The 20,405-nt window shown below is 38.4% G+C and overlaps 1 protein-coding gene across 1 annotated transcript in view; it reads right to left on the reverse strand.

The window, feature by feature from the left end:
• LOC128636299 (astacin-like metalloendopeptidase) overlaps nucleotides 1–20,405 on the reverse strand; it is a 107,641-nt gene that overhangs the window by 71,421 nt on the left and 15,815 nt on the right. The window contains exons 4-7 of the mRNA XM_053689330.1: nucleotides 15,897–16,037; nucleotides 7,295–7,412; nucleotides 6,611–6,789; nucleotides 3,092–3,179 (exon numbers count right to left, since the gene is read on the reverse strand). Coding sequence (XP_053545305.1) covers nucleotides 3,092–3,179; nucleotides 6,611–6,789; nucleotides 7,295–7,412; nucleotides 15,897–16,037 — 526 coding nt within the window. The remainder of the gene's footprint in view (nucleotides 1–3,091; nucleotides 3,180–6,610; nucleotides 6,790–7,294; nucleotides 7,413–15,896; nucleotides 16,038–20,405) is intronic.

Raw genomic sequence — 20,405 nt, forward strand, 5'->3', positions numbered from 1 at the left:
TGCGTAATCTGTCGGCGCTTTATAAATAAATAATAATAATAATAATCATAATAATAATAATATACACACTTTAAAAAAAAATTATGTGGTTTTACTTGCAAACTAATATATTTTTCCTTGCAACACTCTTATAGTCTGAAATTTGTGATCACTTTAAAGCATGTTACATTAAAACATTAGTTTTCAGGTTCCTGTACACGTCAAGGTCACATATTTATGATTGCCCAGATGTCAGGATGTGCCGAGGTTTCAATAAGCTCTACACACTCCAGTACCCCAGAAGGTGATAAGGCACATTATTTAATTTTTCTCATATATTTTAAAGCAGAATAAAGAGAGAGATAGTTGAAGTATTCCCAGTTTTATGTATCAAAGAAACACTCATGGCTTATATTACAAGTGGCACGTTAATGATAGCACGGGAAGCGATAAGCAGTATAGCTGGACCGTGCTATCATTAGCACACAACTTGATATTATTCCATGGTGAATCCCATTTAACAGAGAAGGTTTAGCACATCCGATATTGTTTGAGTACAACCTATACTTTCAATGGATATCACTACCACACTAATTACAATTTGAATGTTATAGGTTGCGCTTGATCATAAGCCGACACTGCGCTATAATATTTAGCATGAATTCAGACTTGAAATAGCTTGTAAGGGTTGAATTGTTTTTAACAAAACACATTTAAAACATAATAAAATAAAGTATTACACTCATATATACATTTTTAATAAAATAATATATTATATTAATTTTAATAAAAATGTTTTATAAGGGTTAAAGGGATATGGTATATATCAAGCTGTTTGGCTGGAAATGTCTGAGAAGTATAAATATGTTTAATATTTGTATGTGTGTATTTATATATGAGTATACAAGTGTGTTAATGTGTTAATGTGTAAATATGTATGCGCACACATACATATATACACATATATACACTTTTGAGCCCTTCCCAGTCAAATACCTTGAAATATGCAATATCATTTTTAAATATTTTTTATGTTTTTATGCGTTTTCAATAGAAATTGCTTGAAATTCCAATATCCTTCACCTAGCAAAACATTTTCTTTTTATTTCTAAGTAGATATTTATATATATATGCATATGCAAACATATAGATATATAGGTATAGATATATATTTTACAAAAAAATATCATAATATATATATATTTTAAAAAAATAAAATATTTTCTTCTATATTGGGGTAGTGCACGTGCGATAACTATTAGGTTTTTTGTAACGTGACCCATAAGCATCTACTTATCAAGCCGTCAACTTACTTGCAATCGACGGCACCAATACGCTCGCCTAAGATTGCCTAACATCGATGCCACGGACCTGAATACATTCTACAAAATTATCAAGAAAACTGTCAAAAAGTCGTGCACCAAGTACAGTGCGATGAGCAGTGGACTGTTGTTAACTAACAATCATCGATCTCGCTGCTCTTCGGCTTTTTCACAGCTTTATTGGTACCCTGTCACTAAACACCCACACTATACTATACTGTTTACCCCCTATACCGCCGCTCCCGGAGCCCAACGCAACTCTAATAAATGTATTAACCCCTAAACCCCCGCTCACGGACCCCGCCGCAACTTAATAAAGCGTTTAACCCCTATACTGCCGCTCCCAGAGCCCACCACCACCTACATTATACTTATTAACCCCTAATCTACCGTCCCCTACACTGCCGCCACCTAAATTATACTTATTAACCCCTAATCTGCCGCCCCCTACACCGCCGCTCGCCAGAAACACAGGGCATCAAGCTCCATTCGGAGCTTGATAGATAGGCCCCGATGTTAGGTTTGCGGGTATTAGCAATATCAGATTTCAACATATTTATTAAAGCAACATTTTGTTTTAAAAAAAGAATACTCTTATGTCAAGTATTTTATTAATGTGCCATATTTAACTTAAAATAAAATAAAACTAAAAAAATAATAAAGGCCACCATGCATATGAATTAATGCATAAACAAATGTCCAGTTTAGGGCCAGATTACAAGTGGAGCATTAATTAACGCTCCCGCTTGAGTGTTAACTGCGCTAGACGTAAGCTTCTGCGAGTGTCTGGTAGTGCTGTGTAATGCAGCAGTGCTATGGCATAAAGGGAAGTCTGTCTTTAAAAAGCAGGCTAAAAGTAAAAAGGTGAGTCATTGTGAACCTCATTTGCATATCTTACCCAGATTCCTTTGCTGCATTGGAAACTGTAGTCAGAGAGTTTCTGGTTTTAAAGCAAGTCTTCTGACTTGTTTAGATTTGTAAATGGTTTACAAAATGAGCTATTTTCTCTCTCTCTCTCTCTGTCTCTCTCTCTCTCTCTCTCTCTCTCTCTCTCTCTCTCTCTCTCTCTCTCTCTCTCTCTCTCTCTCTCTCTCTCTCTCTCTCTCTCTCTCTCTCTCTCTCTCTATATATATATATACATATATATATACATACATAGATATCCATATTTAGATATGTATATGTATGTATCTCTATGTTAAAGCCTTTTGCCTGCCTTTTTTTTCCTTATAATACCTGAGATCTCCTATCTTTGATCCCTTATAACTTATTTGTGCAATATTTTTTTTTATTAGTAATTTGTAATAGTTGTCGTTATGAGTGTAACTTACTTTGCAATTTATTTTTTATGTGTTTGAAACTTTTTTGCTTCATGAGATAGTTAACCAGAGCTCTGAGATCGCGCTAACTTCAATTGCGCTCAAGCGTTTGCGTTAGCTTTTGCTGTAATAAGAACGAAAAACCCTACGTGCACAAACACCCGCGTTAAACCCCTTTTCACTTGCATGTAACTGTCAGCATTCCACTTGTAATCTTGCTTTTTATAGGCAGCAAATTTAAAAATAATCTATGTCCTTTGAAGGTTTCTTCAGGCAAAGCTATTCACACCTTGGTTTTGCCACATCTTGTTCATTAATGTAACAAAGCAATTGTGCATACATAAATACCCCAGAGTCAAGATATAGGGGCCACAGAGCAGACAACTGAATTGCATTCTTTATACTATTTTCTAGCAAGGCTTGTTTCTGTAACTCACATTCAAAATAGGAACACCTCCATGGTTCACTTACCGTCCATAGTGCATCACAGACGTATAATCATACTTCAGGGCCATATTGTTTGTTTCAGGTTCTGCCTTCTCAAAGTTGCTCACAAAGGCTGCAAATATAATTAGATGATAAATATGTTCTTAAAAAGTAGAAAGTTTTGAACTTCACAAATAATACATTTGTTGGGTGTGCCAATTTCCATACAGTACTTGTGTAAGGGGGAGCGATTGTATGTGTAAGAACGAAGCATGGACTGTGACTGTGTATGAAAGTGTTTACTGATGTAGCTTTTTTGTAAGAGAGAGTGACAAGAACAAATACTGTATGTTGTGTGTGTTTGGAAATTTCTCTAGAAGAGTAATAAAGAATAGCAAAGTGAGATGGACACCCTGACCTCTAATTATTCAACATTTCTGTATTCACAAATGAACATGTTACACACTAAGGGCTAGATTACAAGTGCGGTGCAAATGGTTCTGCGCTAGCGCAATCGAAAATTTTGCATTCCATTTTCAATCCGCTGATATTTCAAGTTCAGTGAAATTGCGATTGCGCCAGCGCAATCACCTTTTCTGCTTCAATCCTTTCCGCAATCTAAGAAAAATGAAAAAGTTGCACAACAAAAATACATTACAAAGTACACACCCATAAACTATTAACCCCTAAACCACCATCCACCCACATTGCAAAGTAACTAAATAAACTGTTAACCCCTAAACCACCAACCCCTACTTCGCAAACACTAAATAATACTATTAACCCCCTAAACTACCATCCCCCCACACCGCAAATTAATTAAACAAACTATTAACCCCTAAACAGCCACCCCCACGATGAAAAGTTATTAACTAACATCTAAACCCCCTAACCTAACACCCCCTAACTTAACCCAAATTAAAATACCCTTAAATTAACCAACAACAAAAATATCCTAACTACCTTAAAATAAAAAAATACATGGAAAATTAAACAAAACCCTAGGGGCATATTTATCAAAGTGCGAGCGGACATGATACAATGTAGCATACGCTGTCGACATTTATCATTTCACAAGCAGTTCACTAGAACCGCTTGTGCATTACCGCCCCCTGCAGATTCGCGGCCAATCGGTCGCTAGCAGGGGGTGTCAATCAACCCAATCGTATTTGATCGGGTTGATTTCTGTCCCCCACCTCAGAGCAGGCAGACAAGTAATGCAGCAGCGGTCTTTAGCCTGAAGGCCTGAAGGCTCACTGGAAACAAAGCTTGATAATTCGACCTCTTAATCTTACCTTAAAAAAAACTGCCATTAAAGAAAAATAAAAAACCTACTATTACAAAAAATAAAATTCTAACATTACAGAAAATAAAAATTAAATTACCAAAAATAAAAATAATCCTATTCTAATACATAGAAACATAGAAACATAGATATTGACGGCAGATAAGAGCCATAGGCCCAGCAAGTCTGCCCCACCTTACCTAACAGTATAAACTTATCTAGTTCGTAGGATAGCCCTATGCTTGTCCCATGCATTTTTAAAGTCCCCCACAGTGTTTGTTGCTACTACCTCTTGAGGAAGTTTATTCCATAAATCAATCACTCAATACCCCTTAAAAAAGTTTATTCCATAAATCAAATCAATACCCCTTAAAAAACAACACCCCCCCCCCCAAAAAAAACCCCTATTCTAAAAATAAACTACCAATAGCCCTTAAAGGGCTTTTTGTAGGGCATTGCCCTAAAGTAATCAGCTCTTTTGTGAAGAAAAAAACCCCCACTTTCAGTTGTGAGAATTGGAATATGCTTAATTTTCAGACTTAAATTATTGGAAAATTAGGAAAATAAATAATAAAAGCATATTGCAAAGTATTTTACATCACATAATTACATTTTTTAATCTAAATCTAAAAGTGCTCAATTACCTTTAAGTGAAATTTATATGACATTACATGAATGTTAAAACACCAGAACAAAAACATTTTATAAGCTTCTTTTGAAAGTACCAATGGAACTGTTCTGTACAAACATATTCACACACATTATTTATTTTATTTATTATCGGTTATTTGTAGAGTGCCAACAGATTCCGCAGCGCTATAAACAAAGGGGGAGTACAAAACAAAACAATTATAGGGTAGAGGGCCCTGCCAAGAGTTGCACTGTTGTAGTCAGCTCTTAAGAAGGTGATCTACAAACAGCTGGACTCTTAGGCTTACATGCTAAGGGGGTTCAGGGGATTGCAGTGGAGGAGAGGAACTGGTATTAGGAAAGGTTAGCGTAGGTTGTATGCGTCCCTGAACAGTAGAGTCTTTAGGGAGCACTTGAAGCTTTTAAAACTAGAAGAGAGTCTTGTGGAGCGAGGCAGAAAGTTCCACAAGATGGGAGCCAGTCTGGAGAAGTCCTGTAAACGGGAGTGTGATGAGGTGACAAGAGAGGAGGAGAGTAGGAGGTCATGAGCATAGCGAAGGGGACGGCAGGGAGAGTATCTGGAGACAAGGTCTTAGATGTAGGGGGGAGCAGTGCAGTTGAGGGCTTTGTATGTAAGAGTGAGAGTTTTGTGTTTGATCCTAGAGGCAAGAGGAAGCCAGTGAAGGGATTGGCAGAGAGGCGCAGCAGATGAAGAGCAACGTGTAAGGAAGATGAGTCTGGCAGAGGCATTCATTATGGATTGTAAAGGAGCTAGGTGGCAGGTGGGGAGACCAGAGAGGACAGAGTTGCAGTAATCAAGGCGGGAAAGAATGAGAGAGTGGATTAAATTCTTAGTTGTGTCTTGTGTAAGGAAGTGTCTAATTTTAGAGATGTTTTTAAGGTGGAAGCGGCAGGCTGTAGCCAAGGACTGAATGTGAGGAGTGAAGGAAAGATCTAAGTCAAATGTGACCCCAAGACATCGGGCATGCAGGGTAGGGATATTGATGGAGTTGTCGACAGTTATAGAGATATTGGGGGTGGAGATTTTGGAAGAAGGGGGGAAAATGAGGAGCTCAGTTTTGGAGAGATTTAGCTTGAGGTAGTGAGAGGACATCCAGGAAGAGATGTAAGAAAGACAGTTAGTGACACGGGTTAGCAAGGAAGGAGATAGGTCTGGTGTAGAGAAGTAGATTTGGGTGTCATCGGCATACAAATGATATTGGAAACCGTGGGACTTAATTAGGGAATCTAGTGATGACGTATAGATTGAGAAGAGAAGGGGACCGAGGACAGAGCCTTGCGGTACTCCGACAGAAAGTGGTGATGGGGCAGAGGAGGCCCCAGAGAAGGCTACACTGAAGGTACAGTTTGACAGGTAGGAAGAGAGCCATGAAAGGGCTGTGTCACAGATGCCAAAGGATTTGAGGGTTTGGAGCAAAAGAGGGTGGTCGACAGTGTCAAAGGCTGCGGACAGATCAAGGAGGATAAGCAGGGAGAAGTGGCCTTTTGATTTAGCTGTAAGTAGGTCGTTGGTGACCTTAACAATAGCTGTCTCTGTGGAGTGATAGAGATGAACACATGACACACATGACAATATGAAGTTGAGGCATATGAAAAGTCTAGTTTTTGAAGCCAGGAATATGTGTTACCTTTGGAGATATGTGCCCAATCAATGTCCACATAGCTGTCACGATCACTTCTTGTGTGCTCATGGACAAAGCCAAGCACATGATTCAACTCATGCTGCACAATACCATTGGATACACAGCCAGTCTTCAGCAAGGACACATCTTGAGGGCCACCAACCTTGCCCAGATATGACCAGCATCTAAATAAAAAGACACAGCCTATTCTGCAGTAGTGTTACATTTTTCTCTATAGTCTGCTTAAAATAAACAAATTCAGTAAGCCTACAACATCATTCATCTTAATTATTTAGCAACTGGTGCATGTAGAGACACCTGTTGAACCTTAATCATGCTGTAAGGTTTTAACCCCTTCTTTATTCAAAGAACTATTATTCTGCATTGTATATGCTTATATGTATACTAATTTGAACCAATAAGCAGTATTTCATTCTCTCTCTTGGGGTAAGAACATACTGAGCAAGGGCAATTAAAGACAAATCCTACAAACACACATGTCTCTTACTACCAATGACTACTGCATTTTAAATTACGATAGTGTAGCTAATATACTATTTCCCTTGGTCAGCATATAAGGTGCTCTTCATGAAATCTATAATTCAAAGATCATAACCTTGTTTACTATGGATAATTTGAACAGTCATCATATGTGATCTTTAACCAGGCTCCCAACTGTGAGTTACTTACCCATCAATAGATCGAATGTGGATATAGTCTATCTCTGCTTGCCTTTGAACAAAATGAATGCATGTCAATGTGGTGTATTCCAGCATTGCAGAAAAGATGACCTCGGTTTCTGCTGCAGCTGCGGAGCATCAATATGTGGTCAGGGAATCACATATACAGATTATATATATATATACAGTATATATATATATATATATATATATATATATATATACACTCTGTATAATTTAATTTACTATAATACATAAAATAATACATAAAAATTGCACTGTGATACTCATGATTGAGACTAGGGGACTGAATTATCAAATGGCAGGTAGACATGATTCGCCATAGCGAATCATGTCCGCCCGACATTGCTTAATGCCAACAGTATACGCTGTCAGCATTTAACATTGCATAAGCAGTTTTGGTGAACTGCTTGTGTAATGCCACCCCCTGCAATCGGCCGCTAGCAGGGGATGTCAATCAACCTGATCCTATTAGATCGGGCTGATTGCTGTCCGCCGCCTCAGAGGCGGTGGACGAGTTAAGGAGCAGCAGTCTTAAGAACGCTGCTTCTTAACTCCTGTTTCTGGTGAGCCTGAAGGCTCGTCCGGAAACGGGTATTCAGGGCCATTTGGCCCTTGGTAATTCGCCCCCCTAATGTAAAGTATAAAATATTGAGATTATTGAGATTATGGAAACTCTGACTTAGTTCTAAACAACTATATAAAAAGGTGGTTTGTTATGTGCTTGGGAGAGGGTTGCAGTGGGGTTTAAGTGGTTAGGGATAAATCTGATGGTGGAATAGTTTAGTGAGGAAACTATCAGTTAATGAGTCCAGGTTGGTATTAGTCAATTGTTGTAGGACAGGTGTGTTAATTAAAATTAATGATTAATTTGAGATGGGTCAGTTAGGGTTAATTACTATTGTGGAATGGGTCAGTTTCAAACATGGTGTTTAAAATAGTATAATCCTGTATTTTGGGACTGGACTGGCCTTGTGCATTGGATCAGACTGATACATTGAAGAAATATTAACTTTTGTCAAAGGCACAAGTAGGCTAAAACAAGATATTACTTTAGTGGGCACTATCCAACATAGCAAGATATTAAGCTCTATCTGTTTCCACTTTACCAGTTTTTTTTGTATTTAAATGACCATTGGAGATGGAGATTCAGAGGGATATTTATCAAGCCGTCAACCACAAATGCGCTGGAATTCCACAGCGTAATTGTGGCAAGCCTGATTCGACCCATTTATCAAAGCCTACAGACCGGCAAAAGTTGAGATTTGTGACGTAACATACGATTTGCCAGTCTCAATCCGACACAGATCGATTCTTACGTCATTACAGATGCTCCGAATACAAAAAATGGCACTGTGATACTCAGGCACTGTGATACAGGTGTCTCTACAATGGCACTATCTGACAACTTTTGCTAGTTAACAAATTTCTAACAGGTACGCTCGCCACTATTCCGGCTCAGCGTACCTTGTTTTCAATCCGCCACCCTGGAGGCTGCGAATGCCATAGGAATCAATGGGAGTCTGAAAGCAGTGAAAGCTTATGTTCGCTGCTACCCGATATCCCATTGATTTCTATGCTAGAAAACCAGTAACATTTACACCTAACACCCTTACATAAGTCCCGAGTCTAAACACCCCTAATCTGCTGCCCCCGACATCGCCGCAAGCTAAATAAAGTTATTAGCCCCTATCCTGCCACTCCCAGAGTCCACCGCAACCTAAATAAATATATTAACCCCTATCCCTCCGCTCCCGGACCCCGCCGCAACCGAAATCAATATATTAACCTCTATCCTGCCGCTCCCGGACCCCGCCACAACTAAATAAATGTATTAACCCCTAAACCCCTGGCCTCCCACATCACAACCACTTACTAAACCTATTAACCCCTAAACCGCCAGCCCCCACATCGCCATAAACTAAATTAAGCTATTAACCCCTAAACCTAACAACCTGCTAACTTTACATTACATATTAACTCATCCCTATCTTATAATAAATTAAAACTTACCTTTAGAATTAAATTAAACTATATTAAACTACTAATTAACCTACCCTAACTATTATACTAAAACTACATTAAACTAACAATTAAATTAACTATATTACATATTTAAAAACCTAACCCTACTCAAGTTATTTAAATCTACTATAAAGAATTACTAAGTTACAAAAAAATAACAACTAAGTTACACAAAATAAAAAACACTAAGTTACACAAAATAAAAAACACAAACGCCTAGATTTAGAGTTCTGCATTAGCCGTCAAAAGCGGCGTTAAGGGGTCCTTACGCTGCTTTTGGCCGCCCGCTGGTATTTAGAGTCAGGCAGGAAAGGGTCTAACGCTCACTTTCAAGCCGCGACTTTTCCATACCGCAGATCCCCTTACACCAATTGCGTATCCTATCTTTTCAATGGGATCTTCCTAACGCTGGTATTTAGAGTCTTGGCTGAAGTGAGCGGTAGACCCTCTACCGACAAGATTCCTACCGCCCATGGAAAGGCTGTAGTTAAGAGCTTTATGGGCTAATGCTGGTATATAAAGCTCTTAACTACAGTGCTCTAAAGTACACTAACACCCATAAACTACCTATGAACCCCTAAACCGAGGCCCCCCCCACATCGCCGCCACTATAATAAATATTTTTAACCCCTAATCTGCCGACCGCACATTGCCGCCACCTACATTATCCCTATGAACCTCTAATCTGCTGCCCCCAACATCGCCGACACCTACATAATATTTATTAACCCCTAATCTGCCCCCCCAAGTCTTCCTATTTAAAACTAAATACTTACCTGTAAAATAAACCCTAACAAACCCTAATATATTGAATAATTTAAGGGGGATTTTGGTGGGTTAGAGTAGGGGTATGTGGGTGGTGGGTTTTAATGTTGGGGGGGTTGTATTTGTTTTTACAGGCAAAAGAGCTGATTACTTTGGGGCATGCCCCGCAAAAAGCCCTTTTAAGGGCTGATAAAAGAGCTGATTACTTTGTAATGTAGAATAGGGTAGGGACTTTTATTATTTTGATTTTTTATTTTATCAGGGGGCTTAGATTACGTGTAATTAGTTTAAAATTCTTGTAATCTTTTGTTATTTTCTGTAATTTAGTGTTTGTTTTTTTTGTAATTTAATTTAGTTTATTTAATTGTATTTAATTGTTGTTATTGGTAGTTAATTTATTTAATTAATTTAATGAAAGTGTAGTGTTAGGTCTAATTGTAACTTAGGTTAGGATTTATTTTACAGGTAATTTTGTAATTCTTTTAACTAGGTAGCTATTAAATAGTTAATACCTATTTAATAGCTATTGTACCTAGTTAAAATAAATACAAAGTTGCCTGTCAAATAAATATAAATCCTAAAATAGCTACAATATAATTATTCGTTATATTGTAGCTATGTTAGGGTTTATTTTACAGGTAAGTATTTAGTTTTAAATAGGAAGACTTTAGTTAATAAGAGTTAATTTATTTTGTTAGATTAAAATTATATTTAATTTAGGGGGGTGTTAGGGTTAGGGTTAGACTTAGCTTTAGGGGTTAATACATTTATTATAGTAGCGGCAAGGTCAGGTCGGCAGATTAGGGGTGAATAATTGTAGGTAGGTGGCGGCGATGTTAGGGAGGGCAGATTAGGGGTTAATACTATTTATTCTAGTGTTTGCGAGGCGGGAGTGCGGCGGTTTAGGGGTTAATACATTTATTATAGTGGCGGCGAGGTCCGGTCGGCAGATTAGGGGTTAATAAGTGTAAGTAAGGTAGCGGTGACGTTGGGGGGGCAGATTAGGGGTTAATAAATATAATATAGGGGTCGGCGGTGTTAGGGGCAGCAGATTAGGGGTTCATAGGGATAATGTAGGTTGCGGCAGTGTCCGGAGCGGAAGATTAGGGGTTAATTATAATATACAGGGGTCAGCGATAGCAGGGGCGGCAGATTAGGGGTTAATAAGTGTAAGGTTAGGGGTGTTTAGACTTGGGGTTCATGTTAGGGTGTTAGGTGCAGACTTAGAGAGTGTTTCCCCATAAGAAAAAATGGGGCTGCGTTAGGAGCTGAACGCTGCTTTTTTGCAGGTGTTAGGTTTTTTTTTTCAGCCAGCTCAGCCCCATTGTTTCCTATGGGGATATTGTGCATGAGCACGTTTTCCCAGCTTACCGCTACCGTAAGCAACGCTGGTATTGAGGGTTGAAGTGGAGCTAAGTTAGGCTCAACGCACCCTTTTTTGAGCCTAACACAGCCCGTCAGACAACTCTAAATACCAGCATTATTGGAAGGGTGCGTTGAGAAAAAAAGTAGCATTAGCTACGCGGGTCTTTACCGACAAAACTCTAAATCTAGCCGTAAGTTACACAAAATAAAAAATAAATTATCAAATATTTAAACTAATTACACCTAATCTAATAGCCCTATCAAAATAAAAAAGCCCCCCCAAAATAAAAAAAAACCCTAGCCTACAATAAACTACCAATGGCCCTTAAAAGGGCCTTTTGCTGGGCATTGCCCCAAATAAATCAGCTCTTTTACCTGTTAAAAAACAAATACAAACACCCCCCCCAACAGTAAAACCCACCACCCACACAACCAAACCCCACAAATAAAAACCTATCTAAAAAACCTAAGCTCCCCATTGCCCTGAAAAGGGCATTTGTATGGGCATTGCCCTTAAAAGGGCATTTAGCTCTTTTTCAGCCCAAAGTCCCTAATCTAAAATTAAAACCCACCCAATAAACCCTTAAAAAAACCTAACACTAAACCCTGAAGATCCACTTACAGTTTTCGAAGACTGGACATCCATCCTTATCCAAGCGGCAGAAGTCCTCACTGAAGCTGGTAGAAGTCTTCATCCAAGCGGGCCGAAGTCTTCATCCAGACGGCATCTTCTATCTTCATCCATCCGGCGCGGAGTGGCTCCATATTCAAGACATCCGGCGCAGAGCATCCTCTTCTTCTGATGTCTCTTGAAGAATGAACTTTCCTTTAAATGACATCATCCAAGATGGCGTCTCTTACATTCCGATTGGCTGATAGAATTCTATCTGCCAATCGGAATTAAAGGGGAAAAAATCCTATTGGCTGTTGCAATCAGCCAATAGGATTGAGCTTTCATCCTACTGGCTGATCCAATCAGCCAATAGGATTGAGCTTGCATTCTATTGGCTGATTGGAATAGCCAATAGAATGCAAGCTCAATCCTATTGGCTGATTGGATAAGCCAATAGGATGAAAGCGCAATCATATTGGCTGATTTCAACAGCCAATAGGATTTGTTCCCCTTTATTTCCAATTGGCTGATAGAATTCTATCAGCCAATCGGAATGTAAGAGACGCCATCAAGAGACGTCGGAAGAAGAGGATGCTCCGCGCTGGATGTCTTGAAGATGGAGCTGCTCCGCGCCGGATGGATGAAGATAGAAGATGCCGTCTGGATGAAGACTTCTGCCGGCTTGGATGAAGACTTCTGCCCGCTTGGATGAAGACTTCTGCCGGCTTTGCTGATGACTTCTGCCGCTTGGATGAGGATGGATGTCCAGTCTTCGAAAACTGTAAGTGGATCTTCGGGGGTTAGTGTTAGGTGTTTTTAAGGGTTTATTGGGTGGGTTTTAATTTTAGGATAGGGACTTTGGGCTGAAAAAGGGCTAAATGCCCTTTTAAGGCCAATGCCCATACAAATGCCTTTTTCAGGGCAATGGGGAGCTTAGGTTTTTTAGATAGGTTTTTATTTGGGGGGTTTGGTTGTGTGGGTGGTGGGTTTAACTGTTGGGGGGGGGGGGTGTTTGTATTTTATTTTACAGGTAAAAGAGCTGATTTCTTTGGGGCAATGCTCAGCAAAAGGCCCTTTTAAGGGCCATTGATAGTTTATTGTAGGCCAGGGGTTCTTTTTTTTTGGGGGGGGGGGGCTTTTTTATTTTGATAGAGCTATTAGATTAGGTGTAATTAGTTTAAAAAAAATGATAATTTATTTTTTATTTTGTGTAAGTTAGTTGTTATTTTTTTGTAAATTAGTAATTTTAATAGTAGATTTAAATAATTTGAGTAGGGTTAGATTTTTAAATATGTAATATAGTTAATTTAATTTGTAGTTTACTGTAATTTTAGTATAGTAGTAAGGGTAGGTTAATGAATAGTTAATTATAGTTTAATGTAATTTTAGTATAATAGTTAGGGTAGGTTAATTAATTAATAGTTTAATATAGTTTAATGTAATTGTAGGATAATAGTTAGGGTAGGTTAATTAGTAGTTTAATATAGTTTATTTTAATTCTAAAGGTAAGTTTAAATTTATTATAAGATAGGGATGAGTTAATATTTAATGTAAAGTTAGCGGATTGTTAGGTTTAGGGGTTAATAGCTTAATTTAGTTTATGGTGATGTGGGGGGCTGGTGGATTAGGGGTTAATAGATTTAGTAAGTGGTAGTGATGTGGGAGGCCAGGGGTTTAGGGGTTAAAACATTTATTTAGTTGCGGAGGGGTCCGGGAGCAGCAGGATAGGGGTTAATAACTTTATTAGAGTTGCGGTGGGCTCCCAGAGCGGAGGGATAGGGGTTAATAACTTTATTAGAGTTGCGGTGGGCAACTCTAATTGGGTGGGTTTTAATTTTAGGATAGGGACTTTGGGCTGAAAAAGGGCTAAATGCCCTTTTAAGGCCAATGCCCATACAAATGCCTTTTTCAGGGCAATGGGGAGCTTATGTTTTTTAGATAGGTTTTTATTTGGGGGGTTTGGTTGTGTGGGTGGTGGGTTTAACTGTTGGGGGGGGTGTTTGTATTTTATTTTACAGGTAAAAGAGCTGATTTCTTTGGGGCAATGCCCAGCAAAAGGCCCTTTTAAGGGCCATTGATAGTTTATTGTAGGCCAGGGGTTCTTTTTTTTTGGGGGGGGGGGGGCTTTTTCATTTTGATAGAGCTATTAGATTAGGTGTAATTAGTTTAAAAAAAATGATAATTTATTTTTTATTTTGTGTAAGTTAGTTGTTATTTTTTTGTAAATTAGTAATTTTATTAGTAGATTTAAATAATTTGAGTAGGGTTAGATTTTTAAATATGTAATATAGTTAATTTAATTTGTAGTTTACTGTAATTTTAGTATAGTAGTAAGGGTAGGTTAATGAATAGTTAATTATAGTTTAATGTAATTTTAGTATAATAGTTAGGGTAGGTTAATTAATTAATAGTTTAATATAGTTTAATGTAATTGTAGGATAATAGTTAGGGTAGGTTAATTAGTAGTTTAATATAGTTTATTTTAATTCTAAAGGTAAGTTTAAATTTATTATAAGATAGGGATGAGTTAATATTTAATGTAAAGTTAGCGGATTGTTAGGTTTAGGGGTTAATAGCTTAATTTAGTTTATGGTGATGTGGGTGGCTGGTGGATTAGGGGTTAATAGATTTAGTAAGTGGTAGTGATGTGGGAGGCCAGGGGTTTAGGGGTTAAAACATTTATTTAGTTGCGGAGGGGTCCGGGAGCAGCAGGATAGGGGTTAATAACTTTATTAGAGTTGCGGTGGGCTCCCGGAGCGGAGGGATAGGGGTTAATAACTTTATTAGAGTTGCGGTGGGCTCTGGGAGCGGAGGGATAGGGGTTAATAACTTTATTAGAGTTGCAGTGGGCTCCGGGAGTGGAGAGATAGGGGTTAATAACTTTATTAGAGTTGCGGTGGGCTCCGGGAGTGGCGGGATAGGGGTTAAACATTTTAGTTTAGTGGCGGCGTTTAGTTACAGGGTATAAATAAAGTTGGTAAAAAGCCGAATAACAGCGAGATTGATGACTGTTAGTTAACAACAGTCTGCTGCTCATCGCCCTGTACTTGGTGTGCGGCTTTTTTACAGATTTTTTTATAAATAAGGAGAGCGTATTCAGGTCCGCGGCCATGATGTTAGGCGATGTTAGGCAAGCGTATTGGTGCCTGGCGAATGCAGCATAGTTGACGGCTTGATAATTCGGCCTCTCAGTCTCATTTAGAGTAATGGAGACATCCAGATGTGGACCTCTAGCCCATTCCATAGAGCAGGACATTAAGCTCTGTCTGCTCCTATTTGAGCACTTCCAGATTTCTAGTTTTTTGTGCAATGACCCTTGGGGATTTTGTCTCCATTAGGGTTTGGGATGCAGCATAACTGCAAAACGCTGACAAGAAAATACCACTTGAACTGTAATGTATTCACTCCACAATAGTAAGTGCTCTGTGAATAGTTATTTGTCAACTACTGTCAGCTGCACGTTGAAGAAAAAAAAAAAACAGCAGCCAATCAGCTTTATCAGTGTTGAGTTCACACTTTGCATTACTGTGATCTCATGAGATTTCACTGTTATCACAATATTTCAAAGTAAACTTCCTTAAACTAAAGAATGAAATAAAATGACTGAGCCTGCACAAGTCCTAGGAATAGCATACTGATTGGCTGCTTAAAGTCCCTTTAAAATGGCATGTGACTACTGAGGAAATTTTGAGGTGCTCAGATGATATTTTCTAGTTATTTTTTTATAGCTATGCTTCATCATTTTCAAGTGTTTTAACATTTGGGAATCATGTCCATTTAAGTTAATAAGTAAACATAAACAGTAATGCATTTGTTAACTTACTGTAGTCAGTTGACAGTATGTATGGTACCAAAACCATGCCTGTTTTGGATTTGGGCCAAAAGCAGCTTCCGTCCTGGCAGCCCATAGCACTGCGGCGGAGCAGTACCGCTATATCCCCCTGGTCAATCAACTTCTTACTACCTGTGAGTCAGAAAACCTATTATGCCATATTACATAACATAGATACACACAAATACAATCTGGTGTCTAACCTGACATTCTTGGCAGATTTGGTTGTCCATCTAGGTAGATCTTCTCAAATATGGAGATGCCATAGAAAAGGATAATAATCAACTTGTATATTTCACTTATATCTGAGACATTCTCAGGTATTGTTATTAAAAAAATATCAATTTTCTTTTAAAAATTTAGGGAAAGATAACAAGTGGTACGCTTAAGTTTGCACGCAAGCGATATCAGAATATTTCTGTGTGTGTACTACAAGTTGAAAGTAAATTCTTGTGATTGAGCGCAGTCAAAATGAATGCGCGTCAGGTTAGCGTGACTGAAGACCTCATGTAAAGGGTTAGGGCTAATAAAAAATTGCACCAAAAACAACATAAATACATAAAAAAAATTATACTTTTATCAATATTTTATTTTTCATATTTCATATTTAGATATAAACATATTTACAATATACTGTACATATATTGGCAAAATGCTTCTAGTAAAAGTTGTGTGTGTGTATGTGTATGTCACTGTTTTAGTGTTAGCATTTTTCTCTGCACGTGCATGTGAAGCATAGCTAGATATTCTCTGTGCTCCAGCATTTTAAAAAATGCAGCTGCTCAGGGGGCCATTGGGGCTGGTATCATATCAGCAATGATGCAAATAACCAGATGCACCTTAGGCTATCTGAGCATGTGCTGTGTTTAAAATGCTGTTGCACAGAGCATACTTAAGTACACTCTTGAAACAGCTTTATATTTGACTCAAAGGCCTCTATTTATCAAAGTCTGGCGGACCTGATCCGACAGTGTGGATCAGGTCCGCCATACCTCGCTGAATACGGAGAGCAATACGCTCTCTCCATATTCAGCATTGCACCAGCAGCTCACAAGAGCTGCTGGTGTAATGCCGCCCCCTGCAGACTCGGGGCCAATCGGCCGCCAGCAGGGGGTGTCAATCAACCCGATCATACTCGATCGGGTTGATTTTCTGGCAATGTTTGTCCGCCTGCTCAGAGCAGGCGGACAGGTTATGGAGCAGCGGTCTTTGTGACCGCTGCTTCATAACTGCTGTTTCTGGCGAGTCTGAAGACCATTCAGAGCTTGATAGATAGGCCCCAAAGCATTTTTGCTAATACATCTATATTAAAAAAAATGCCTTTATTCAAAATGGAAATTCACCAGTGTGCATTCAAATTTTTGCTGGAGTATCCCTTTAACAATGATAATCGCATACACAGTAGATATAGGAGTTCAATAGGAGTAACCTGTATTTAAATGGGAAAACGTTGTCAGGAATTTGCAGTATAATAACCACCACTTCTGTTAGATACTTGGGTATCCCACCCCACACCCCATGCAAAATAAAGTAACTTGCCTAAAAGGTTTCATAAGTAAAAGCAAACTTGTCATTTTGGAGTTGTAGTAAATCTGTTAATGGTCAAGTTGCACCCTCTCATGGGACAGGCTTGATTGTGCAGCATTACACCTGATCTCCTCCAACACAGATCCCTCTTCTTCTGCGTCCTCTGAAAGTGTGTAATTAGTCACATGACTTGAAAACCAATCAGCATCACTGGAAGCCAAGTCAGTACAATGGCTCTAATTCAAACTAGAAGAAGCAAATATCCAAATGGAGCTCCAAGGAAGAGGAGATGCAGTATGCAGGGATGACAATGTGCATTACGCCACGTAACATGTAGGATTGTTCTGTTAGCACCGTGTGTTGCTGGGCATTGTTTTGTGCTTTTTACTTTTTGTTAAATTTTAACTTTATACTGCATCTCCTCTTGGTTGGAGTCCCATTTGGATATTTGCTCACTTATGTAATAGACTTCTATAGTGAGCATAATAAAATGAATGTCAGATATTCATCACAAACGAATGAGCAAATCAACATTATCAAGCAATTATTTGTTGTTCTTTCGTTCATCCAATAACATTTTAGGCTATTTAGGTAATCAGACTACTCAACAAGTTAGCAAAAGCTTGAATGCACATCTCTCATTTTATCCTTGGGAACTGTGTATCTCAATGAGGGGTGTTCACTTCTATTATTTATGGAAAGAAAAGGCACTTACATTACAAAATATTGCTCAATAAAATAAGCTTAATATTTCTATTCATACCGGCGAGTTTCTGAGACTCAAGCCCTATGAAGCTAGGCCAATAACTGGACTTTCGAGAACTGGGCCTACATTTCACATCTGCTTAAGTAGCGAAAATTGGTACTCACTATTGTGTATAAATGGATAGGTAGGGCTGCATTGCTTCATTTTATGCAGGGAAACGTAATTCTAGCTTCAAGTTAATGTAACCCTGCATAGTACTGCATAATATGTAGTTTTTTTAAATTCAGGGTTTAATAATTCCTTTAAATGTATTTCTCTGGTTTAAATATTAACTTCATTATCTAAGAAACTCCTGACCAAATGTGAGTTGCTGTGAGAAATTATCACTTAACAACAGCAGTTTCTTTTTGCTACAATTGTTGGAAAATGTTTCCCATTGAAGCAGAGGTTGCAATTTCCAAGAAATCATGTGTGTGTGTGTCTGTGTGTGTATGTATGTGTGTGTGTATATGTATGTACGTGTGTGTGTATGTATTTGTGTGTATGTGTATGTATGTATATGTGTGTATGTATGTGTGTGTATGTATGTATATGTGTATATGCATGTGTGTGTATGTATATATGTATGTGTGTGTATGTATATATGTATGTGCGTGTATGTATATATGTATGTGCGTGTATGTATATATGTATGTGCGTGTGTATGCATTTGTGTGTATGTGTGTGTGTATATGTATGTGCATGTGTGTGTATGTATTTGTGTGGTGTATGTATGTCTGTGTATGTGTGTATGTATGTATATGTGTGTATGTATGTGTATGTATGTGTGTGTATGTATATATGTATGTGTGTATATGTATGTGTGTGTGTGTATGTATTTGTGTGTATGTATGTGTGTGTGTGTGTGTATGTATGTATATGTGTGTATGTATGTGTATGTATGTGTGTGTATGTATATATGTATGTGTGTATATGTATGTGTGTGTGTGTATGTATTTGTGTGTATGTATGTGTGTGTGTGTATGTATATATGTATGTGTGTGTATGTATGTGTGTGTGTGTATGTGTGTGTGTGTGCGGGGTGGAGCGGTGTTGGCATTTCCATTTAGATGCATGTGATCAGAATAGTAAAGGAACCTATTTACTAATAAAAAAAATAGTTTATATATGCTGTATATAGATATATACACACACACACACACATACAAATATACTGTATATTATAGGATTATGTCTGTTTGCCTGTCTCATGCTTTTCCCAGAGAATTCTACTTCTACAAGGCTATGACAAATTACAAAAAATAAAAAAATATTTTCAAATAAGTAGATAAATCTGTCCAGTAAGTAACTAAAATACATGACTGTCATCATCCATTAATGATAACCTTTTCAAGATAGGACAATTGCAAAAAATAAATAAAATTATTAGACCAGATAAGGATACGGTGACTAGATTTTGCAAATAAAAAACTGGGACACCGTATCCAATGCAGTTCAATAACTTTTTATAGTGTGGTCATTTTATAGGTTAGCCTATGTATTACATCCGATTTTTAAAAAGAACATAAATATTGAAGTGTATATTTGTGTAGACTAGGGGTCACGTTCTCCACTTGCACCATCCACCTGGCCTGCATGTATAGCATTACAATCACACACTGATAGGGGCCTATCTATCAAGCTCCGGATAGAGCTTGAGGCCCTGTGTTTCTGGCGAGCCTGCAGACTCACCAGAAACAGCTGTTATGAAGCAGCGGTCTAAAGACTGCTGCTCCATAACCTGTCCGCCTGCTCTGAGCAGGCAGACAGATATCGCCGCAATTCAACCCGATCGAGTACGATCGGGTTGATTGACACCCCCCTGCTGGCAGCCGATTGGCCGCGAGTCTGCAGGGGGCGGAGTTGCACCAGCAGCTCTTGTGAGCTGCTGGTGCAATGCTGAATTGCTCTCCGTATTCAGCAAGGTCTGGCGGACCTGATCCGCACTGTCGGATCAGGTCCGCCAGACTTTGATAAATAGAGGCCATAGTGTCACAAAGTTCTTTAAAATCATTTTTATGGTCTAACTAAAAGCTAAAGTGTAAAAGTAAAATTAAAAATTCTTCTGAGCGCTGGTGACATTGGCCATTTCCTCTTTACACTCTGACGACTAACTTGCATGCCATAGTCAGTATACAAATTAATCACCCTCACACAAAGAAAGACGCCTGTCAGCAGAGAAAAGAGCTGTCTAAATGCAGAGCTCTGCAATGCACATTCGCTCTCTC

The sequence above is a fragment of the Bombina bombina genome, chromosome 7, assembly GCF_027579735.1.
Source record: "Bombina bombina isolate aBomBom1 chromosome 7, aBomBom1.pri, whole genome shotgun sequence".
In the NCBI taxonomy this organism is placed as follows: domain Eukaryota; kingdom Metazoa; phylum Chordata; class Amphibia; order Anura; family Bombinatoridae; genus Bombina; species Bombina bombina.